Source organism: Balaenoptera acutorostrata, chromosome 10 (genome assembly GCF_949987535.1).
Source record: "Balaenoptera acutorostrata chromosome 10, mBalAcu1.1, whole genome shotgun sequence".
Taxonomy (NCBI): domain Eukaryota; kingdom Metazoa; phylum Chordata; class Mammalia; order Artiodactyla; family Balaenopteridae; genus Balaenoptera; species Balaenoptera acutorostrata.
In genome coordinates, this window is record NC_080073.1 from 21,485,554 (window position 1) to 21,510,903 (window position 25,350).

The following is a 25,350-nucleotide window of genomic DNA, read 5'->3' on the forward strand; positions in this document are numbered from 1 at the left end:
TTTCACTCCTTCCTACAGGCTGTTTTTCACGGGAAAAGAGAAAACTGACAGTTGGCAAAGCAAAAAGTTTCCAAACCACAGGGTGTCTGCTACTTGCATAATCACTGAAGCTAAAATTTCCATTTTCTACCCGGCGACCGGAGAACTTCTTTTCTGGTCAACCTGAAATGCAGACAAGAACGAAAATCCCCCATGGCCCACGGGCTGTGTTCTCAGCTTTTCTTGGTTCCACTTTGTGACTTTTCCTGTTTACAGTATCTGTGCCCTCCCATTTTTTCTTTTCTTTTTTGACTCATTGATACTGTACCACGATACCTAAAAATACAGCCTAACAACTGGTTTTAAGTAAAGAGGATGTTTCTTTCTGGAAAAAAAAAAAGCAGCAGAAATATCCTGCATGGTTTTCTGAAAATAAACATTTGACAGTCTCTCATCAGTGCCTCATCTGAGTTTCTAATTGGAAAACGAGGCAGGGTATGAATTTATACAGGGAACCCTGTTTTCATGGCAGCTGCTTCCATGAAGAAGCTGCCGTGAAGATATGTCACCTGTTTTTCCCCTTGTTGTTTGGTGAGCTCCTTCTTGAACCTGGCTCAGCCCCTTATTAGCTGGGACCCTTGGGCAAGTCACTTTCAACCTCTTGGAGTCTCAGCTTCTTTGGTGTAAAACAAAGGGCCAAAAATGTCTACGTGGCAGGATGGTTGTGAGAATTCAATGGATGAAATGTATGCCAAAGCACAGGACATAGACAAGGCAGTCAATATATATTCATTTCCGTTTCGTGTTGGTGAAAACTAGAGTAGCTAGTCCAAGACACCGTTTGGTGGCAATCAGATTAGGAGCAAGAGTTTGCAAGAGTTTCCCCAGCTTTGTGCACACAGAGAGCCACAAATGGTGGATTTGAGTTAATCTGTTGATTATCACTGAGAAATCAGAATGCAATTAATCCCCAGCTATTGGGTTGCTTGCTCTCTCCAGAGTTTAACGGGCGGTTTGATTCTTCAACTCTAGTGTGACAGTTTGACCTCTTAATAACCCAGCAGAACTTTTTTCTTAAGAAAAACAATCATTTAACCAGCTTAAAATAACCATGTACAGTTAACATAATAGCACTCAACAGCTTACAAATCATTTCCACTAATTATAAGACCCACTGCACGACGGTAAGGCTGATAAAGCATGTCAGGCACTTAGCACAGACCCTAACACATAATCTGTGCCGATTAAATTGAGCATATGACAGGCGATATGACTATCTTCTGAGGTAAATTTTAGGTTCAACCTGCGTTAATACAAGAGACAAACAAAGCTAAATGAGATTGATTCTTACCCATTTTACAGGGACAGAAATTGAGGTTTAGAGAGAGACTCTGATTTTCAGGCCATACCCTTAGTTACATGGCAAAGCTGGGACACAAACCCAAGCCTCCTGATTCTAAATCCTGTGCTTACCTCATTGACACCAGGCTGGTTTCTCCTGAGGGCCTTCAGTTCCAGACTTAATAAGTTGTTCCCTTTCTCTCTCTCTTTCTCTCTCTCTTTCTTTCAAACCTGGCTTTTCTTTTCACCAGCCTTATGAAATCAGGAGATAATCTGATAAGGGATTGTCTTTTATGAGACTGCCTTCCCCAGGGAATGTCTGCTAAAGTTGACTGAAATTGCTTGCCAGGTTGATGCTGAAGCCACAGAAATAGCTTTTCTTGTTTGCTTTTCTCCAGCGTCTGCCAGGCAGAAAGGGGCTAGCAGTTGTATGCTAACATCCAGAAAACAGGGTTATCCCTCCAATCTCTCCTGTGAGCCACCCATCAAGAGCAGTGGTCCAATTTAAGTTCTCCCCATCCACCTCCTCAAGTCTCGTGCTTCCTGGGTAAGAAGTGAGTTTCGAAGTGCATTTTGCACGTGCTCAGAACTTAACTGCATTGCCAGCTGAGCTATTTGAGAGCCCTATTCTTATCTGAAAATACCTTGTTTAATTGTTTTTTTTTAAATTTTATATTGGAGTATAATTGATTAACAATGTTGTGTTAGGGACTTCCCTGGTGGTCTAGTGGGTAGGACTACGCGCTCCCAGTGCAGGGGGCCCGGGTTCGATCCCTGGTCGGGGAACTAGATCCCGCGTGTGTGCCGCAACCAAGAGTTCGCATGCGGCAACTAGGAAGTCCGCATGCCGCAACTAAAAGATCCTGCATGGCAACTGGAGATCCTGCATGCCACAACGAGGATCCCACGTGCGGCAACTACAACCTGGTACAGCCTAAATAAATAAATATTTTTAAAAACACTAAAAAACAAAAAACAATGTTGTGTTAGTTTCAGGTGTATGGCAAAGTGATTCAGTTATACATATACGTGTATCTATTCTTTTTCAAATTCTTTTCCCATTTAGGTTATTACAGAATATTGAGCAGAATTCCCTGTGCTATACAGTAGGTCCTTGTTGGTTATCTGTTTTAAATATAGCCGTGCATACGTGTCATTCCCAAACTTCTAATCTATCCCTACCCCACCACCATTGTCCTTTTCTTCTCCTTATCTCTAGAGCAGTTGTTCTCAACCAGGGATGATTTTGTCCTCCGGGAGACGTTCGGCAGGGTCTGGAGACATTTGGTTGTCACAAGGAGGGAAGGAGTACTGGCATCTGTTGGGTAGAGGCCAGGGATGCTGCTAAACATCCTACAATGCCCAGGGGCAGCCCCCACAACAAAGACTTATCTGGCCTCAGATGTCAGTAGTGCCAGCGTTGAGAAATCCCACTGTAGGACAAGCTCCAGAGACAGTGCCCTGTGGATCTCATTTGCAGACATATGTTAGTACCAAGAACAGTGCTTGCATTTAGGAGGTGCTCGGTAAATATTGGTTGAGTGAATGAATGAACACACGATCCAGAGCTTCTCCACATTGAATTAATTGCACTGTGTGCTAGACTGCATCTTAAGACTAGAATAACGGAGTCAGGCCCAGGCAGCCACCTAACCAATAAGTAATCATCCTACACCCAGAGTGTTCAAATAAGCAGGACAGGGCTGGCAGCACAAGAGGCGGGGGTTAATTCCATCCTGATACTCACTGAAAATCATCAACAAACACATAGACAACGTTTTTAGCGGCCGCCCATATTTCTTCAGTGTACGGCCAGGAGATAGCCGAGGAAAGGTGATGGCAAAAACCTTTGCAAACCTCTGGCCTTGCTTTCAGATAGTGGCAGGAACCAGGCAGCTGTGGTTTGGTGAATCTAGATCAAGCTTTTCCAGAACATGCTTGGTGATCAAGTTGATATGTAAAATGCCTAAGCTATGTGTGATTTAATATATAAGACTAATAGGTGGGGGCTTCCCTGGTGGCATAGTGGTTAAGAATCTGCCTGCCAATGCAGGGGACATGGGTTCGAGCCCTGGTCCGGGAAGATCCCACATGCCGTGGAGCAACTAAGCCCACAAGCCACAACTACTGAGCCTGCGCTGTAGAGCCCACGTGCCACAACTACTGAGCCTGTGCTCTAGAGCCTGCGAGCCACAACTACTGAGCCTGTGCTCTAGAGCCTGCGAGCCACAACTACTGAGCCTGCGCTCTCGAGCCCGCGAGCCACAACAACTGAAGCCCGCGTGCCACAACGACTGAGCCTGAGCTCTAGAGCCCGCGAACCACAACGACTGAAGCCCGTGTGCCACAACTACTGAGCCTGCGCTCTAGAGACCACGAGCCACAACTACTGAGCCCACGAGCCACAACTACTGAAGCCTGCACGCCTAGAGCCCGTGCTCCGCGACAAGAGAAGCCACCGCAATGAGAAGCCTGCACACCGCAATGAAGAGTAGCCCCCACTTGCCGCAACTAGAGAAAGCCCACACGCAGCAATGAAGACCCAACGCAGCCAAAAATAAATAAATAAATAGAAGATAAATACATAAATAAATACTTCTTTTAAAAAAAAAGACTAATAGGTGGGAAATACGTTGTAACAGAAGTTGTGTAACACAGCCGTGCAGGGCAAACCGCAGAATCAGATGCCTGAATTTAAGTCCTACTCTGCCTCCTTCTAGCTCTTCAACCTACCGGAGACCTGTGGGCTGGGGTCCGTCAGTTACCTTCTCTGAACCTCAATTTTCTCACCCACACAGTGAAGCAGGATTGGAATCCACCTCACAGGGTTGTCATGAGAGAATTTAAAAGGCCCATGTAAATAAAAGAAAGGCCTCTGGAAAGAGCCAGCCCACAGCAACTGTTACTTACTAACATTTTTCCTAAGGCAGATTACTCAGCTACTCAATTTCATCTTCGGTTAACTGAATTCTCCCCTTCTTTATCACTCTCCCCACCCCGGCCCATTTTCCTTTCCTCTTCTGCTTCTTCTATGCCACGGGTGCTTCATCCTTCCTTACTGTCTCTCGTTTTCCTACTCCAGTCCCAGTGAACCTGCAAGGGACGCCCAAGAGCCCTACTTTGATATGACTAATGGTCCTGAGATTCTGCCCCAGGTCACAGCAACATGACCCTAGACAAGTTACTGAACCTCTCTGCCCTTCAGTTTTGCCACCTATAAAATCTCAACAGTAAAACTTGTACCTCCTAGGGTTGTTCACAGCATGAAAGAAGATACTACCCACATGAAGTGCTTAGCGCTCATGTGACATGTCCTACATGCTCCCTAGAAGCTAGGAGAATGGTTGGTTGATAGTGAAAAAAGAAGTTCCCAATGATTGCACACTGGAAGGGCAGGCACCGTCTTGAAAGACCTTGAGGGGAGATCGCAGCTGACTGGGATTGGAGACATCTGTGTCAGTCTAGGCCATTCTCTGAACGAGAGTGTCAATAGCTCATATTCACTCAGCACCCAGAGATGATATAAAGGGACCCTGTTCAGCTGGAGTTGACATCATGTGGGTGAAATCTAAAACTCTGTCCACTCAATAGATCCCAAAGTAAGAACGTCCTAGATACGTCCCTCTCTCCAATTCCTCCAGGATGTCTCATCTGGTGAGGAATTAATAGCTCACCTTGTTCTCTGGGTGGAAAGCTTGTTTTTTAAATGTGTAAGTCTGTCTGGGTCAAGGCTTGGGAGGTGTTTTTGGAACACCCTCACTTTACATTATGCTCTACATGTTTAAATCACTTGTGGATATTTCATTGGTACCTGTGTCTAGACTCTGACCAGTTAAAGTATCCCTCCCCTGAGCAGATATTTATTGTCCACATTCTTACTGTGTACCAGGCCCTGTTCCAGGCCCTGGGGATACAGTGGTAAACAAATCAACCAAGGCCTCTCCCATGGAATTTACGTTCTGGTGGTGAAAGATAGAGGATAAACAAACAACCACCAAAAAGAAATATTAGCTACAAAGAAAATAAAGCAGTGCGGTATGAGAGACAGTGTCCAGGCTCTACTTTACACTGAGGACAGGGAAGGCCTTTTGGGGATGGTGACATTTGATTTAACATCTAAAAGATGCAAAAGCACCCACTCGTGCCGTGATCTGGGAAAAGAGCATTGCAGACAGAGGGAACAGCATATGCAAAGTCTCAAAGTAGGAACAAGCCTTTTTTCTGAGGAAGAAAAGAAGGTCGGGAGTTCCCTGGCGGTCCAGTGGTTAATACTCTGCGCTTCCAATACAGGGGGTGTGGGTTCGATTCCTGGTCGGGGAACTAACACCCCACATGCGGCGTGGCCAAATAAATAAATAAATAAATATAAAGATAAGAAAAAAGAAAAGAAGGTCAGTATGGCTGGTGTGTCCAGGCAAGGCAGATGGGTTGGACATTAAGTTAGAGAGGGTGGTGGGTCAGGTTACATGGACACTGTGAGCGAGGCAAGGAGTCAGATTCTCCACTGTATTGCTTGAGAAGCCACTGGGCGTTTTTAAGCAGAGAAGTGAAGGGGCTGGATCTGTATTTTGAAGAGATCGTTCACAAGGCCATATGGAAATTGGACTCAAAAGCACGAAGCCCCCTTAGGTAGCTGATTTTGCACACATCCAGGCAAGAAATGATGGTGGATTAGACTCTAATGATGATGGTGGATAGGTCATCCCACGAAAAATCTTGGGGAGTCATTTTAATGAGACAGGTCCTCTTTTGCTGAACTTTCAGAAAAGGTCAAAAGGGAATGAGAGAGAGGAAATGAAGCTTGCTGCTTCCTTACCAAGCTTTTATATTTCCTTGTTCCAAAGAGCTACTAAAGCAAAACCAAAGTAGGCTGGGGTTCTGGTCCTTTTTTGGTATTTCCTGTTGCTTTCTAAGCTGCCGCCAGTCATTAGGAATGATCCCACCCTGCCCTATCTTGACTTGCCTTAGGGGTCTTTTTGGTTTTTATTTTGTTTGTTTTTTGTTTGTTTTACTCTCTGCTCTCATCACCTGAATCAGGTAGTGGGATTGGGATTTGGTGGGGCGTGAGGGTGAAGTTCACACAGACTTGAACCCCACTATGGGCTGCACATCAGCGCACCCCATGAAGCCAGAGTTCTGGCCTGTGGCCAGTTCTCACTTCCCTTCTGATCTTCCTCATTTAACCACTGACCAGATGGAGAAGGTCCTTCCACCAGCACTCAGCGCTTAGCCTCTGAGGACCTGCTGTATCATCTGGGGAGCAAACGCAGGGCAGCCACTGAGGTGGGAGTTTTAATCCAACATGCACAATTTTAACCTCCGATTTCCTGAGGTTGAAGGCGGGAGAGGGTGGTGGGAAGGGTATCAAGTCTGGGTGGGTGTCAAGCGAAACTTTCCAAAGAGATCAATTTCTTATATGTTTTTCTATTCCATGCGAGGCATTGCTGCTATTAGCTGTCACTGGGTAGGGGTCAAATCCGAAACTGCTCTGATGGTCTCTATGGGGCTCAAAGGTGATTTTGAATGTGTAGATATAATAATCATTGTGATCCATGAACAGCTCCCTTCAAATATAACTCCTGTGGATGAAATTAGAAGAGAAAGCTTCAGTGGGAGTCATGTTTGAAAATAAGTAAGAAATGCCCAGTTTTTTTTTCCTTTTTATGGTTACAGTATTTTTTAAAAATTAAAAGAAACAAATCCATCTGTTGGGAAAAGAAGTGCATTTGCATAAGGTGGTATTTAGCAGCTGAGTAACCTCATGCTCACCTCATGTCGGGCCTGGAAGACAGAGTTCTGAGTTTTATTATGTAAGTTTCAGGTGTACAACATAGTGATTCACAATTTTTAAAGATTATGTTGCATTTAAAGTTATTATAAAATATTGGCTATATTCCCTGTGCTGTACAATATATCCTTGTAGCCTATTTATTTTATACATAGTAGTTTGTACCACTGAATCCCCTACCCTATCTTGCCCCTCCCCCCTTTCCTCTCCCCACTGGTAACCACAGTTTGTTCTCTGTATCTGTGAGTCTGTTCCTTTTTTCTTATATTCACTAGTCGGTTTTATTTTTTAGGTTCCAGAGTCCTGAGTTTTAATCCCGGGGCTCACATTGACTTGCTGTGTGGCACTGGGCACATCTTTCCTTAATTTCCCCACGTTCCAAATAAGCGGTGGTGATTAGATCCCTTCTAAGACTCTAAGTTCTACAATTCTAACTAATTCTAGTCAAATGATTTTGCCCTGGAACTGAGATGACTTTTCACGCCTGCTTTATGATGCATTGTTTTTTCCTTTCTACCCACTCATCTCCTCTCCTGAAAATGGGCTGCATGGGAAGGCTTTCCCACAATTTGTCACTTTATAGTGTAGGGAGTACCTTATGGGTAGCTAAGTGGTTAAGAGCTTGGACTTTGGGTTTGGGTCTAGTTCTGCCATTTATGAATCTTGTTATTTATAATCTCTCTAGTAACCTCCTTCTCCTGTGTTATTGGGAGATAAGATTACTTGTCTCATGTTAGTATCACAAGGGCTTGCATATGTTCATACATGTAAAGTGCTTAGTGCAGTGCCTGGAATGTAGAAAGCGTCTGCTGGTTGTGTTGCTAGTGTTATTATTAAAATACCTAGCCAGGGACTTCCCTGGCAGTCCAGTGGTTAAGAATCCGTGCTTCTACCGCAGGGGGCATGGGTTTGATCCCTGATTAGGGAACTAAGATCCCACATGCCACGTGATGCAGCCAAAAATACATAAATAAATAAAATGCCTAGCCAGGTGGCAGGGTCACAGAAGGACACAGGAACTAGCGTTCCCCTCTCTTTTTTTATTTCTGCTCCATCATCTCTGGACAACGTTTCCACCATGTGCTTTTTAACTTTACCTGTCATTTATCTTCTTTAAAATGGGTTAGTAATATTCCTCCCATTAAAAAGCTTTTATTTTTATTTTTAAATGGGAGGATAAATGGATTACAGAAAAGTTTAGCTGTTTGCTTGTTAATTTTCAAGCACATGGGGACTATAATAAATGTGGTCCTCAGGAGCGGTATATTTCACTCTCAAGGGTGTCAGATTAAAAGCTGTCAGGATGTTGCTTATGAGGTTTGGAAAGACTGAGTAACTTTTTTAAGGTAACAGAGGTAATAAGAGATAAAATATGATTGTGAGCCCAAGTCTGGCTTAGAACGCTTGTACAAGTTCCATCATTTCTCAGGCCTCAGCTTCCTGGTGCTTGAAATGAGGATGCCTCCTTTCATAGACTTGTGTAGAGATTGAAATAGTATTTTTTTTAAAGAAGAGAACATGAATGGTATTTTTATTCTGAAGCCTCTTCTGTTTTTCTCTTGCCATCACATAAATGCATTGGTTCACACTGGGTTCACACGTAGCTTGGATTTGAAATTTTATCCCCCTGAACTTTGTTAGAAACCCTGTTACACTGGAAGGTCTCAATTAGGACTACCTGACTTTGGGTCAATTATTTTGAAATACGATATGTTAATGAGGGTCAGGCATCAAGTCCTTTGCCTGGTGCACGGCAGGCTTTCCTTTGACGTTTGGTTGTGTCTCTTCCCTGGTACAGAGTGAACTTGAATGTAGTTTGCTTATTCACATAGTAGGGCTCCCAGGAACCTGGCAGATAATACAAATGTGTGAGCCAGAGACCACCAACACTACCTACAGGGGGCGCTGTTCTGCCCTACCTTGGCCACATGTGGCCATGAAGGAAATCCAGCCCAGTGTTTCTAGATCTTACCATCTAAATTTTTTTTAAATGGCATCTCCTGATTTCTAATAGCAGCAACTGAAATGTATTCATAAGCATTGGTTTTTTTTGTTGTTTTTTTGTTTTTGTTTTTTAAGATGAGGCACTTTTCTGTTCTCTGGCTGAGTTATTTCTGTTAGCTTCTGAACTTTCATTAATTGCTATTTTGTACAAAGGCATCTAATTTCTTTTTATTTATTTATTTATTTATTTATTTTTGGCTGTGTTGGGTCTTCATCTCTGTGCGAGGGCTTTCTCTAATTGTGGCAAGTGGGGGCCACTCTTCATCGCGGTGCATGGGCCTCTCACTATCGCGGCCTCTATTGTTGTGGAGCACAGGCTCCAGACGCGCAGGCTCAGTAGTTGTGGTGCAGGGGCTTAGTTGCTCCGTGGCATGTGGGATCTTCCCAGACCAGGGCTCGAACCCGTGTCCCCTGCATTGGCAGACAGATTCTCAACCACTGCGCCACCAGGGAAGCCCATAAGCATTGTTTTGACCAACAAGATACATCCACCACCTTTCAAATTTGATTTAAGTAAATGACAAGGGCAGGTTTTTCTGTGGTTATTGATGATCAAATTAGCCCTTTGATCTCCTGGAGGAGCCATCCTCCCACGTAGGAAAGGGCTTGGTGAGGACTGTGGGCTCGGATATGCCAGGGTTCAGATGTGCCAGTGTGGGCATAAAACTGTAGCAGTTTCTCCCCAGTTCATCTGCACTGCCTTTCTCCAGTTTGTGTGTGTGTATCATCACATCACATGGTGGGGTGTTTGTTTAGTCCCTTCCCCGGGCCCCCCACCCCAGATGTCAGCCTCTGTCTTGGCTGTTGTATTGTCCGTGATGGGAGTATCAGTGATTCTGAGTAGATGATTTTACCATATTAATGACATCATCCAGGGAGTGTGTTCTCTGGGATCTTTTGCCTTGGTTTAGGTATAGGTACCTGTGGTGTCGTATGAAGATGCTTTTAGTTGCACTAAGCAGACTCCAACTCAAGTTAGCTTAAGAGAGAGAAGCGGGGAAAAAGTGGATTCATTGAAGGAATACAGGGATGTTTTATGGAACTCAAGAACAAGGATTCTGGATAAACCGTAATGGAAAAGAGTATTAAAAAGAATGTATACATGTGTGTAATGGAGTCACTTTGCTGTACAGCAGAAATTAACACAACATTGCAAATCAACTATATGTCAATAAAAAAATAAATTAAAAATAAAAGAACAGGATTCACCCAGACCAGTGGAACGGGCTAGAAGTGACTGGAAAGACGTTAGGAACCCTGACAGCCATTCTCAAGCTTTTCCTCTCAGGCTGCGTGATTTCTCTGGCCTCCTTCTAGCTCCCTGTCTTCTTCATTCTCTCTGCAGATGGTTTTCCTTTTTCTCCCCGTGCAGCAGACAGTGGCTGCCCCACAACCACCATATTTTCATCCACTCGGACTCAATTCCGGATTCCCTGGACTGAGGTTCTGATTGGCCCAGCTTAGGTCAGGTGTCTTTCCCCTCATCCAATCAACTGAGGCCAAAGGGGTAGAACCAAGTTGTACAGACATGGGCACCACTGCCCATGGTTGTCATGAGGTGGACAGATACACCTAAAAAAATATTTTACTATTAAACTCTCTAGGATAAAATTATGTGTTGACGAAAGGCACATTGACTAGATCAAGGGAGATCCAAAGAAAATCAGAAAGGAGAAAGGATTTTTTTAAAATCAGGAAATAAATTCATTTGGGTTATGCAACAACAGAATACCTTGCAATGTTTTATGAGTTTTGACATATCCCTTGGTGGATTAATATTGTTTCCGTTGATTTCTGAGTATTAGTTTATTGTTCTGTAGGGCATGTACTTAGGGTTTGCTTGTGTGGGTTTTACAAAAGAGATTAAATGATTTAAACTGACACGTTGATTGATTTCCTCCTGTAGTATAGAATAGTAGAAAAAAGATGACTTTTTTTTTCAGTTAGACATTAATTCAAATTTTACCTTGGTTTTTTCTTGCCCAGGCAAATTTGAATGATTAACCTTAAACTCTGTACCTTGACTTCCTTGTCTGTAAAATGGGTATGTTGCCATATTGTAGAGTTTTGTGGAGGTTTAATGAGATAATTTCCATAAAGTTCCCAGTTTAGTGCCTGAAACAAATAAAGATTTGTTCCCTTTCCTCTGGCCACCAGAGTGTGTATGTGACCTGGCTTTGCAGAGTTGAGGGCATAATCAGTGGCCATGGGGCAACGTAAAGCTTCCCACTTACCTCTTAGCACTACTTCCGAGGTTCCTATGGGCCACATCTCCGATCTAACCAACTGAGCTACTTTCTAGGCTTTTAGAGCAGAGCTCAATCAAAAATGTAAGTAAGATATTGTAATTAGTATTTTTCACATTAAAAACATATTGCTTATCCCACTCTGAGACTCAATTTTCTCATCTGTTGAATTGGGGATAATAACACCAGTCCCAGAAGGTGACTCTGCAGCTCAGAGATAAGATTATAAACACCTAGAGCAATGCTAGGTATGTAGTTGGTGCTCAGTAATGGAAGCAATTTTCTTTTTAAATTGGGATTATATGTATCTGAGTTTCCATGTCTTATAGTTTTGTTTTTTCTTGTTTAGTTTTTTGCCGAGTCACGGTGACTTGCAGGATCTTAGTTCTATGACCAGGGATTGAACCTGGGCCCCCTGGCAATGCAAGTGGTGAGTCCTAACCACTGGACTGCCAGGGACTTCCCAAGGTCTTATAGTTTTGTACAACACCTAAGAGACAAAGTGCTGCCGATGCTTTTCAAAAGTAACCCAGCAATTCCACATGCATGGACAAAGCTGGATGTGCAAAATTTATTGTGACATTGCTTATGACAGCAAAAGGCTAGAAACAGTCAAGTGTTTCTCAGCAGGAGACTCAATAAATTATTATACGTCTGCACAATGATTTGATACTATAGAACCTTTATAAAGAATGAGGTCAGTCTATATGTGTTGACATTGGAAAGATTTCCAAGAAATATTGAATTAAAAAAGCAAGGGACAAAACAGTAAGTATAGCATAGTTGTACTTCAATTGAAAAAAACCATACACATATAAATATCCATATACACAGACACCGCAGTCACACACATACACACACACACACAAATATTAAGAGTGCCTGCTTCGGGACTTCCCTGGTGGTCCAGTGGTTAAGAATCTGCCTGCCAATGCAGGGGACACGGGTTCGATCCCTGGTTCGGGAAGATCCCACATGCCAGGGAGCAACTAAGCCCGTGTGCCACAAGTACTGAGCCTGCGCTCTAGAGCCCGCGAGCCACGACTACTGAGCCCACATGCCACAACTACTGAAGCCCGCGCGCCTAGAGCCTGTGCTCCGCAACAAGAGAAGCCACCATGGTGAGAAGCCCACGCACCGCAACAAAGAGTGGCCCCCGCTCGCCACAACTAGAGAAAGCCCGCATGCAGCAACGAAGATCCAATGCAGCCAAAAATAAATAAATAAATAAATAATAAAAATAAATTAATTATTAAAAAAAGTTTAAAAAAAAGAGTACCTGCTTCATTTCAAAATATGTCCCGTATAATAATACTAAAGTAAAACATTTAACATGAGAATATGTTTTTTTAACATGTACATGTGTATATCTGAAAATCCATATAAAGATGGTCTGTGAGGATTCTCCTCAATCTGACAGAGTGGTAATTTCTGCAGGTAGAAAGGTTTGGAGCATGAGTTACTCAAAGTTGATCTTTGCATTTTATGCATTGTTTAAATATTTTACAAGGAGTAATCTCCCAGTATTGCAGTTATAAGTGATAAAAAATTAAATATAATTAGTAATTTATACATCGAATTGTTCTTAACTGGGTGTCTTAACTCTTCTTTTTTTTTAAGTATTTATTTTTTAGCTGCGTTGTTATTTTTTAGTTGTGGCACGCGAGATCTTTTGTTGCAGTGCGTGGGCTTCTCTCTAGTTGTGGCATGCGGGCAAACGGGCTCATTAGTTGTGGCACACGGGCTCCAGAGCACATGGGCTCAGTAGTTGCGGTGCGCAGGCTCTCTAGTTGCTCTAGTTGTGGTGCGCTGGCTTAGTTGCCCTGCGGCATGTGGGACCTTAGTTCCCCGACCAGAGATCGAACCGGTGTTGCCGCATTGCAGGACCGATTCTTAACCACTGGACCACCAGGGAACTCCCTATCTTAACTATTCTTTTTTTTTTTTTTTTTTTTTTTTTTAAAGTTTTTACTTGATTTTATTTATTTATTTATTTATTTATTTATTTATTTATTTTTGGCTGTGTTGGGTCTTCGGTTCGTGCGAGGGCTTTCTCCAGTTGCGGCAAGCGGGGGCCACTCTTCATCGCGGTGCGGGGACCGCTCTTCATCGCGGTGCGCAGGCCTTTCTCTATCGCGGCCCCTCCCGTCGCGGGGCACAGGCTCCAGACGCGCAGGCTCAGCAATTGTGGCTCACGGGCCCAGCTGCTCCGTGGCATGTGGGATCTTCCCAGACCAGGGCTCGAACCCGTGTCCCCTGCATTAGCAGGCAGATTCTCAACCACTGCGCCACCAGGGAAGCCCAACTATTCTTAACTGTTAGTTATGGTAGTGATATGAATACTACAAAGGAGGGCCAAAGTTTCAAAAATGGAGACTTTACATTTTAACTTTAGTATCATTTGTTTTTCATCCTATAATTATGCATGTATTGTGTTTATTAAAACACAACAATGAATAAAACCATCTTCATTTGGAAAATAAAATATTGATTCAAGGAAAAGTATAGTAGTTTCCTCTGGGAAGGAAACCTGCTTTTCATAGTATAATTTTGTGTGTTGTATAGGTATTGTTTTTTCAATATATTGAGTGGTCTTTGCTTTTCATTCTTTTTTCTTTTAAATCTAAGAGCTAAAAAAATTAAAATAGGGACTTCCCTGGTGGTACAGTGGTTAAGAATCCACCTGCCAATGCAGGGGACACGGCTTCAAGCCCTGGTCCGGGAAGATCCCACATGCCGCAGAGCAACTAAGCCCGCGAGGCACAACTACTGAGCCCACACGCCGCAACTACTGAGCCCACGTGCCGCAACTACTGAAGCCCACGCGCCTAGAGCCGGTGCTCCGCGACAAGAGAAGCCACGGCAATGAGAAGCCCGTGCACCGCAACGAAGAGTAGCCCCCGCTTGCCGCAACTAGAGAAAGCCCGCGTGCAGCAACAAAGACCCAACACAGCCAAAAAATATACAATAAAAATAAATAAATAAATAAAAATAAAAGTAAATGCAAGAGCTGATGCCATATAATAAATGTGTTTATGACCAAACCTGTTGATTAATTCAACTGATGGCATTTTTAGGCTGAGCACATCACCCGTGAAAGAAATGGTAAATCAAGTTGAAGGCTATGCCTGCCAGCCCCAGCCTGATGCCACTCTTGCTGTCTTGTCTCCACAGATGACAGAAGGCAGGCACTGCCAGGTGCACCTCCTGGATGACAGGAGATTGGAGCTGCTGGTTCAGGTAGGTGATGCCACACAGAGACAAGCCATCCTGGTTCCCTCTGTAGGCCTTGTGGCCTATGTTCAGCCTGCTTGCTTATCTGTGCCTCAGAGCCAGTGACACAGGATTGTTTGTGGGGATAAAGCTTCAAAGCCAGGAAACCTAGCTGTATTTAAGAGTAACTAGAGACTGGTGACAGGATTCAGAGATGCTTGGATTGCAATCAGCTTTGACACTCAGTAGCTGTGTGACCCTGGGCAAGTGACTTGACTTCTCTGAATCACCTCTTGTTGGTAAACTGGAGACCATAATGCTTCCCTGAAAGGGTTTTTGTGAGCTGAGACTCTTCATTCTGCCACTTTCCTGTCACATGGCATGGTCCAAGTTAAATACCCAGTTTCAACAGCTGTGAACTGGGATTAAGATTGCCTAATATTCCTCTCAGAAATTATGGTTAAAATCATACTAGATTAATCCCAAGCTCCCAATCCTTCCCTCCCCCACCCTCCCCCTTGGCAGCCACAAGTCTATTCTCTATGTCTGCAAGTCAGCTTGGGAGCTTGGGAGCTTGGGATTAGCAGATACAAACTAGCAGATACAGGATGGATAAACAAGGTCCTACTGTATAGCACAGGGAACTATATTCAATATCCTGTGATAAACCATGGTGGAAAAGAATATTAAAAAAGCATATACATACATATATATATATATATATATATATATATATCTGTATATGTATAACTGAGTCAATTTGCTATACAGTAGAAATTAACACAACATTGTAAATCAACTATACTTCAGTATAATTAAAAAAACATCAAACTAGATTATATATGTGAATGAAATCTCTGTAAAACACATGGGACTATATGAGTGATGATATCTTAATTATTGATGCTTCTCTCTTTATTCACCCAACACTCTGGACCCAGAATCTTAAAAAATCGTGGAAGGGCCTGATGACAGCCACACCTAAAGCCGTGGCTAGAATCCTCCCTTCACCAAACCTAAATTCTTCTCCTTTCTGAGGCTGTGCCGAGCCCACTGTGTACAGGCTTCAATTAGAATGAAAATAGCACATCAACCATAGTTTCACCAGAGTAGACCTTTTGGTCTAGATTTCTATTTCTTTTCTTTTTTCTTTTCCTTTAACTTTTTTTCTTTCTTCTTTTTTTATCATGACTGTTCTTTCTTCCCCAACAACAAACATCCAACCCTCAAACTACCATAATGAGCCCTAAAATGTGTGGCTCAAAGTTCAAAAGAAGTCCACCTAGAGTGCCTCCCTGCAAATCCCCCTTTCCTTCCCCAGTCTCTGCAAATCCACCGTCCGCTCTCACTCTGGACATTCTGGCTGATTCCAAACCATGCTTCTTCCCACCAGAGCCAGTGCTTCCCAAAAGCTCATAGACTAGATTCTTCCTCTAATGAGGTGCCCAGTAAGTACTGGTGATGATGATCTGCACAATGGATACAATTACTCCATCCCTGGAAAGAAGTGAAAAGCTTAGTCTTTGGATTCAGAGCAGAACTGGGTTCAAATCTGGTCCGTAACTAACTGGAACATCAAGCAAGGTGCTTGACTGCTCTTGGCCTTTGTTGGCTCATCTATAAAATGGCAAGAACCCCTACTTCATAGACTCATTGTAAGGATTAAAATGAAATAATAGGTAGAAGGAGTCCAGCACAATAAACAGTCACTATTATTATTATTGTGTTGTTGTTGTTGTTGTTAGTTCTCTCTGAGTCTTGAGCCTTTGGGTCTTGAGCCTCTTCTATTGACCATCACCAAACCAAGTTATTCCTACGACCTAGGCGGTGTTTAATATTCTTTGTCTTGATCACTAGCACCATACTATATATAAAATAACATTTTTTCCAAAAACACCAATGCATTAGTGAATACACTTTTACTTTAGAGGAAAAAATAAGGTGCTGGACGGAATTGCAAATATATCAAAATGATGGTCTCAGTGATGTTCCTGTTCCCATTTCCTCCCCTTCCCAACCCCTTAGAGAATGGTCTATAGTAGATTAAGCAGCAAAAGGGCACGGGCATCCGAAAACAAACAAACAAAGGCTGCTTTAAACTGTTTGGGATAGAGGAAAGTGGTAGCAGTAAGAGAGAGAGAGGGGACCAAATTCTTTCTAATCATATTTTTATCTTAACAGCCCAAACTTTTATCAAGAGAGTTGCTGGACCTCGTGGCTTCGCATTTCAACCTGAAAGAAAAGGAGTATTTTGGAATCACGTTTACAGATGACACGTAAGTGTGTTCATATTTTTACCTTTTGTCTGGGTTACCTATGTGCATAACTCTCAGTTGGCAAAAGCAGGGGCAGGGGAATGCTCCAAGAATTAGAATATGTCCTGCTTAGCTAAAGATTTTTTAATACAGGTTTTTCTTTAGAACTCTGGTAAAAGGAGAAGAAAGGGAATATTGATCATTCTAAGAACTCAGAACATTGTCCCAGGTGCCTTAGAAATTTGTTGCAATGAGTTTGTTATTCTTTTTTTTTTTTTTAATTAATTAATTAATTTATTTATTTTTGACTGTGTTGGTTCTTCGTTTCTGTGCGAGAACTTTCTCCAGTTGTGGCGAGCGGGGACCACTCCTCATCGCGGTGCGCGGGCCTCTCACTGTTGCGGCCTCTCGTTGCGGAGCACAGGCTCCAGACGCGCAGGCTCAGTAGTTGTGGCTCACGGGCCTAGTTGCTCCGCGGCATGTGGGATCTTCCCGGACCAGGGCTCGAACCTGTGTCCCCTGCATCGGCAGGCAGACTCTCAACCACTGCGCCACAAGGGAAGCCCGAGTTTGTTATTCTTGATGATAGTCTGTCTTCACATTTCTTTGAATGCAGTTGTGCTTGCTTATTTAGCTTACGTATCAGGGATAGAAATGCAAGTGTCATCTACTCATATCTTGAAACTGAATTAATGTTTGGATTTGGTGGCAAGAAAGTTTAAAGGCGATTTTGTGGCCCACCCAATAAATATGTATATACTTTAATGCTGGATGAAATTTCTAACTTCCACTTAGGCCCATTTTATGTAACCCTCATTTTTTTTTCTTTTACTTACATTTTTAATGCTAACGTGGATATTGTGTATATTTTTAACAATTGAAATCCTCTCTGAAATGAGACAGGTATATAACAATGAATTCACAAGAATTTAAAGCTCCGTGTAAGCAAAGGTGTTTAGTCTTACCAGCTCTTTTCTGCATGTGTGTGTGTATGTGTGTGTGTGTGTGTGTGCTTTATGGCAGCCTGACTTGCCTACGTTATATGCAGCTTGATATATTAAATGATTTCTTCTCCTTTATGGGATAATTTGCAAAGAGCTCTTCAAATATTAAAATTCAAGAAAACGTGTTCCAGACACAAAATATATTGGCCAACCACCCAGCCAGCATTCTTTCCATAACTCTCTCAGTTTAAATGTTTTTCCATTCTTCATATTAACCAGGCAGAAAATTACCTCAGGAAGGGGTTAATTTGTTTTTAACACTTTGTATCTGCTGATTACTTCCAGCCTTGGTGGGCTGCAAGCTTAGGACCTCCTGGAAATGCCAGTTGGCTCAGGACTTGGGCTGGGCAAAAAAAACAAACAAAAAAAAAAACAAAAAAAACCCAGACAGCTGAGTTGTCAGGATACATAGAAAAACCTGAAAACTTTGATTTCAGACTCAAGATGTTTCCTGAATGGAGTTCAACAAAGCAGGAAAAAAGTGTACTCCACATCACCCACTTCATCCTGAATCACAAAATTATCTGTTCACTCAACAACGGTTTGAGACCTTGTCTGATCAGTCCTCTGCTGGATGAAATAGGAAATGCAGATGTCCACTGAGCACAGGCTCTAGCTGGAAAGACAAAACCAGTTCATGAGAATCAGTGATTAAACACACACATACAGGTTGAACCTGAATGTGACTGAAATCACAGCAAACAGCATTGACTTAAAACCATAAATACGTGATGGCTAAGTTATATGGTAAAAACCGTAAGTACACAAACACTACAATTTAGGGAAAGGTCACATAAAATAGAGGCTAAAATCATGAATATTAGAGTAATTTATCCGTTCAACAGTTATTTCTTGAGTGCCACTAAATGCAAGGCATTTGTTCTAGCTTCCAGTAGAACAAGTAAATAAATAGATAAATGAGGGACTTCCCTGGTGGTCCAGTGGGTAAGACTCTGTGCTCCCAATGCACGGGGCCCGGGTTTGATCCCTGGATGGGGAACTAGATCCCACATGCATGCCACAACTAAAGAGTCCACATGCCACAACTAAGAGTCTGCATGCTGCAACTAAAAGGTCCTGCAGGCTGCAACTAAGACCCAGGGTAGCCAAAATAAATAAATAAATAAATATTAAAAAAAAGAAGATAAATGAGAAGATACCAGAAATGACAAGTGCTTTGAAGAACATGAAACAAGAGGCCATGATCAAGAAAACGGGGGTGGGGTGGTGCAGTTTTAGACAGGGTGGACCAGGACGGCTTCTAAAAGGTGATGTATAATAAAAAGCAAGAACCAGTTCTGCAGAAGTCGGGGCGGCTTTCCCAACTAATCTAATCTCTAACTAAAGCGGGTGGAAATACTCTCAGGTGAGAATAAGCTTGACTTTGGTTTTTTGGGGTTTTTTTTGAGAACGAAAAAAAAAAAGCCAGTATGTCTTCAATAGAGAGAGTAAGAGGAAAAGTGGTACAAGATAAAGGTTGAGAGGGAGGCAGGGTGGACATCATAGAAGCTTGGTAGCTATGAGATCTTAGACTTAATATCTCTGACACTCAGGTTTTCTCATCTGTACAGTGGGCATAATAATGGCACCAAAATAGTAAGTACTATATAAGGTACATAATAGGGTCATAGTATTATACTATTAAACAGGTAGGGTATGCAGAGCCCACGCACACAACATCCTATTGTTCGTAGTCATGGCAGGAAGGTGTGTTCTGAAGGAGGCTGAAGGAGGACTTGGGTGGGAAGCCACACAGAAGGGTAATTGGGAGGGCACTTAGACCTTAGGTAGTGGGGAGAGGAGCCGGCATTCCAGGGAAAAGTCATTTTGTGCACCAGTGCATGGACATGGTCATGAACACGGTACATCTGCCCAGTGGCTAGGAAACTGGCCTGAGCGTGGATTAAGATATAAGAAGGACAAACACACAGGTGAGCCCGGAGAGTCCCGTAGATGCAGAAGGCACACGAAGGCCCCTGAAGGATGTTCTGCAGGGGAGTGACATGATTAATGACTGTGGTCTTGCAAATGTCCCCAGGCTCTAAGGTTCATGGTGGGCTGGAAAAGAGTCCTGGCCACATGGCAGGCTTTTGGGAAAGCTCCAAACCCAGGTGAACGTAACCAGAGGGGGCATACATCAAATGTTCAGACTGTAGGACCTTCTCTTCAGAAAGTAAGGAATACATAATATGAATGATTTCCTTTCCTGACTTGGGCTGCTTTCCCCATCGTGTGCCTTGGGATGATTTCTTTCTAAATACTCTGTTGGAAGAAGAATGTCTCACTGAAGTCCCTCCTCTAGCTGTCTTCTTTAGTGACATCGGTCAATGCTTATAGCCTTTCCAAGAAGCCTGGCTCCAAAATGTCCTTCGTGCACTCCCCTGCAAATGACAGCAGAGTCTGTTTTTGAATTATGATCAGTTTAGAAGGTGTCTTCTGGCTCTAGCTGTGTTTATTTTTAGAAGAAGTATGAGCTGGGCTCTTGGAGGGGGGAGTGGGAATTGGCCATTTCCACCTTTCCGGGGAACAGGTCTGGAAAATTGCTTCTGTCAAAGGGTGTCTCCTTGGAATGTCTTGGTCACAGGCTTAGTTCTTTTTCTTGTCTGGTAAATATTTTTGGAAAGTATTTTCTTTCGGCACTCCCCTTCCCCCGCCCCCATAAAACCACTCCCTCCCAGGATGCTGTCTGAATTGCATTTTCCAGCCTAGATGCCACATCAGCTCTTTGCCTTTGGTGAACTTCTCCAAGTAGAGTAACGCAAAGCGGAGGGGACATTTTGTCAATGAAACTAGCCACTGTCTGTATCCTACTCCACGGGCCAAGAAGAGAAATGGAAAAATGGAATCACGCGGTTACATGATAAAAGTAGTGATGGTGACCAACAAAAACAAACTCGTGGTCCTATTAGAGGGAGGGGACAGAATTCCTAAGCTCACGCCCACGTGTCTTCTGGTGTTCTGTGTGCAGGGCGAGTCTTTACCCCTAGAGGGCAGTCACGACCCTCCTAAGGCAGCACTCTGTCCCCCATAATGGTTCCCACTTGACATTTTTTTCCTTTCCTTGTTTTGAAAGGATTTGCTGGATGAGCTTTGTTTATTCAGAAATAACAAATAGGTTTCACAACACAATTGGGATTTTTGATCAGCGTTCCATCCGGTGGGCCTGAGATGATCGACCTTTGACTGATACAATTCTAGCCAAAAAGGACGCTTGCTTCATAGTGGGCTAACACAGCTGATAGAGGTGAATGTGTAAATTCAACTGTCTTTTTAGGTATTGATTAGATCTGTCCCATTTGCTGATGGAAAAACTTGAGAAAAGTAGGTTATAAGGAATAAGTGCTTTTTGATCTCATTTTACTCTCAAAGGCTAGAAAACAGCATGTTAACCTGGAATATATCTCAATGATAGAGTTAAGGGTAATTTTCACATTTTTGATATTCTAACTTCATCCTGTTGGTGAAATTATGGGTAGATTTTTAAAAATCTAATTTCTAATTTTTCTTTTCTAAAAACTTATTTTTGTATTACTTTTACATGAATATCTTCTTATAAAAACACTTAATATCATAGTTGAGGCTGCTGTCTTTTTTTTTTTTTTTTTTTTTTAATTTATTTATTTAATTAATTAATTTATTTATTTTTGGCTGTGCTGGGTCTTCGGTTCGTGCAAGGGCTTTCTCTAGTTGCGGCAAGTGGGGGCCACTCTTCATCGCGGTGCGGGGACCGCTCTTCATCGCGGTGCGCGGGCCTTTCACTATCGCGGCCCCTCCCGTTGCGGGGCACAGGCTCCAGACGCGCAGGCTCAGCAGCTGTGGCTCACGGGCCCAGCCGCTCCGTGGCATGTGGGATCTTCCCAGACCAGGGCTCGAACCCGTGTCTCCTGCATTAGCAGGCAGATTCTCAACCACTGCGCCACCAGGGAAGCCCCAGAGGCTGCTGTCTTTTGATTGTAGCAATTTGCTCTGTATCCCTCCAGAAGTGTATCTAAGAATTCTAAGAATTTTCATAAATATATAATAGTATTTGAGTGTCTTCTGTGGTTAATATAACTGATTTATGCTCTACATGTTATTATACAACTTGCTGCATTCTTGGACATCATTTCACACAAGTTCATGTAAATATACATTATGCTTCTTAAATGATGCCACATCTTCCTAAGTAAAAGCAAAAAAGACAATTCAAAATTAGTCTCATTTTCTCTAAGAAAACTTTTGAATACTATACAATACTTAATGTATTTCAGACATACATTTGAGCATCTGTGAAATTGGGGTATGTCTTCAAATCAGTGCCATCCTAAACTTGATCAAATACAGTGTAAGAATCTTTTAACTTCTAGTCCCCTATCCTTATATATTTTTTACCCACAAAAGCAGTAATTCTATGAACCTTTCCTTATGTCACTTATATCAACTTATTTATCTTGATAATATTCCTACAAGGAAAGCTAGAGACAGTTATTGGAAGTCTCATCTAATAATTACAGAAATAAAGACACACTTTTTTCCTATGTTAAAACTAGTAAGTGACAAAATAAAAAATAAATTTTAAAAAAGACTGGTAAATGACAGAAATCAAGCCAAAAGTTATTATAAAAGCTGATTCAGAAGGAGGAGCTTCAAGATGGCGGAAGAGTAAGACGTGGAGATCACCTTCCTCCCCACAAATACATCAGAAATACATCTACATGTGGAACAACTCCTTCAGAACACCTACTGAACGCTGGCAGAAGACCTCAGACCTCCCAAAAGGCAAGAAACTCCCCACGTACCCGGGTTGGGCAAATGAAAAGAAAAAACAGAGACAAAAGAATAGGGACGGGACCTGCACCAGCGGGAGGGAGTTGTGAAGGAGGAAAGGTTTCCACACACTAGGAAGCCCCTTCGCGGGCAGAGATGGGGGTGGCGGCGGGGAAGCTTCGGAGCCATGGAGGAGAGCGCAGCCACAGGGGTGCAGAGGGCAAAGCCGAGAGATTCCCGCACAGAGGATCGGCGCCGAGCAGCACTCAACAGCCCGAGAGGCTTGTCTGCTCAGCCGCCGGGGCAGGCGGGGGCTGGGAGCTGAGGCTCCGGCTTCGGAGGTCGGATTGCAGGGAGAGGACTGGGGCTGGTGGCGTGAACACAGCCTGAAGGGGGCTAGTGCGCCACAGCTAGCCGGGAGGGAGTCCGGGGAAAAGTCTGCAGCTGCCGAAGAAGCAAGACACCATTGTTTCGGGGTACGTGAGGAGAGGGGATTCAGAGCACCACCTAAACGAGCTCCAGAGACGGGCGCGAGCCGCGGCTATCAGTGAGGACACCAGAGACGGGCATGAGATGCTAAGGCTGCTGCTGCCGCCACCAAGAGGCCTGTGTGCGAGCACAGGTCACTCTCCACACCGCCCCTCCCAGGAGCCGGGGCAGCCCGCCACTGCCAGGCTCCGGTGATCCGGGGACAACTTCCCCGGGAGAACGCACGGCGCGCCTCAGGCTGCTGCAACGTCACGCCGGCCTCGGCCACCGTAGGCTCGCCCCGCATGCGCACCCCTCCCTCCCCCCGGCCTGAGTGAGCCAGAGCCCCCGACTCAGCTGCTCCTTTAACCCCGTTCTGTGTGAGCAAAGAACAGATGCCCTCAGGCGGCCTACAGGCAGAGGCAGGTCCAAATCCAAAGCTGAACCCCGGGAGCTGTGTGAACAAAGAAGGGAAAGGGAAATTTCTCCCAGCAGCCTCAGAAGCAGCGGATTAAATCTCCACAATCAACTTGATGTACCTGCATCTGTGGTACCTGAATAGACAACGAATCATCCCAAATTGAGGAGGTGGACTTTGGGAGCAAAGATATATATATATTTTTTCCCTTTTTCTCTTTTTGTGAGTGTGTATGTGTATGCTTCTGTGTGTGATTTTGTCTGTATACTTTTGCTTTTACCATTTGTCCTAGGGTTCTGTCTGTCCGTTTTTTTTTTTATTACTTTTTAAAAATTTTTTCTTAATAATTTATTTTTAATTTTAATAACTTTATTTTATTTTATCTTATCTTCTTTCTTTCTTTCTTTCTATTTTTTCTCCCTTTTATTCTGAGCCGTGTGGATGAAAGGCTCTTGGTGCTCCAGCCAGGCGTCAGGGCTGTGCCTCTGAAGTGAGAGAGCCAACTTCAGGACACTGGTCCACAAGAGACCTCCCAGCTCCACATAATATCAAACGGCGAAAATCTCCCAGAGATCTCCATCTCAACGCCAAGACCCAGCTCCACTCAACGACCAGCAAGCAACACTGCTGGACACCCTATGCCAAACAACTAGCAAGACATGAACACAACCCCACCCATTAGCAGAGAGGCTGCCTAAAATCATAATAAGGCCACAGACACCCCAAAACACACCACCAGACGTGGACCTGCCTACCAGAAAGACAAGATCCAGACTCATCCACCAGAACACAGGCAGCAGTCCCCTCCACCAGGAAGCCTGCACAACCCACTGAACCAACCTTAGCCACTGGGGACAGACACCAAAAACAACAGGAACTACGAACCTGCAGCCTGCTAAAAGGAGACCCCAAACACAGCAAGTTAAGCAAAATAAGAAGACAGAGAAACACACAGCAGATGAAGGAGCAAGGTAAAAACCCACCAGACCAAGCAAATGAAGAGGAAATAGGCAGTCTACCTGAAAAAGAATTCAGAATAACGATAGTAAAGATGATCCAAAATCTTGGAAATAGAATGGAGAAAATACAAGAAATGTTTAACAAGGACCTAGAAGAACTAAAGAGCAAACAAACAATGATGAACAACACAATAAATGAAATTAAAACTTATCTAGAAGGAATGAATAGCAGAATAAATGAGGCAGAAGAACGGATAAGTGACCTGGAAGATAAAATAGTGGAAATAACTACTGCAGAGCAGAATAAAGAAAAAAGAATGAAAAGAATTGAGGACAGAATCAGAGACCTCTTGGACAACATTAAACGCACCAACATTCAAATTATAGGGGTCCCAGAAGAAGAAGAGGAAAAGAAAGGGATTGAGAAAATATTTAAAGAGATTAGAGTTGAAAACTTCCCTAATATGGGAAAGGAAATAGTTAATCAAGTCCAGGAAGTGAAGAGAGTCCCATACAGGATAAATCCAAGGAGAAACACGCCAAGACACATATTAATCAAACTATCAAAAATTAAATGCAAAGAAAAAATATTAAAAGCAGCAAGGGAAAAACAACAAATAACATACAAGGGAATCCCCATAAGGTTAACACCTGATCTTTCAGCAGAAACTCTGCAAGTCAGAAGGGAGTGGCAGGACATATTTAAAGTGATGAAAGGGAAAAACCTACAACCAAGATTACTCTACCCAGCAAGGATCTCATTCAGATTCGACAGAGAAAGTAAAACCTTTACAGACAAGCAAAAGCTGAGAGAGTTCAGCACCACCAAACCAGCTTTACAACAAATGCTAAAGGAACTCCTCTAGGCAGGAAACACAGAGAAGGAAAAGACCTACAATAACAAACCCAAAACAATTAAGAAAATGGCA

At 43.2% G+C, this 25,350-nt stretch overlaps 1 protein-coding gene across 7 annotated transcripts in view; it reads left to right on the top strand.

Moving 5' to 3' along the window:
• Positions 1-25,350, top strand: part of FRMD4B (FERM domain containing 4B) — a 340,426-nt gene that overhangs the window by 199,723 nt on the left and 115,353 nt on the right. For all 7 annotated transcript variants that reach the window (XM_057554765.1, XM_057554763.1, XM_057554764.1 and 4 more), the window contains 2 exons: positions 14,533-14,598; positions 16,753-16,847. In XM_057554765.1, coding sequence (XP_057410748.1) covers positions 14,533-14,598; positions 16,753-16,847 — 161 coding nt within the window. The remainder of the gene's footprint in view (positions 1-14,532; positions 14,599-16,752; positions 16,848-25,350) is intronic.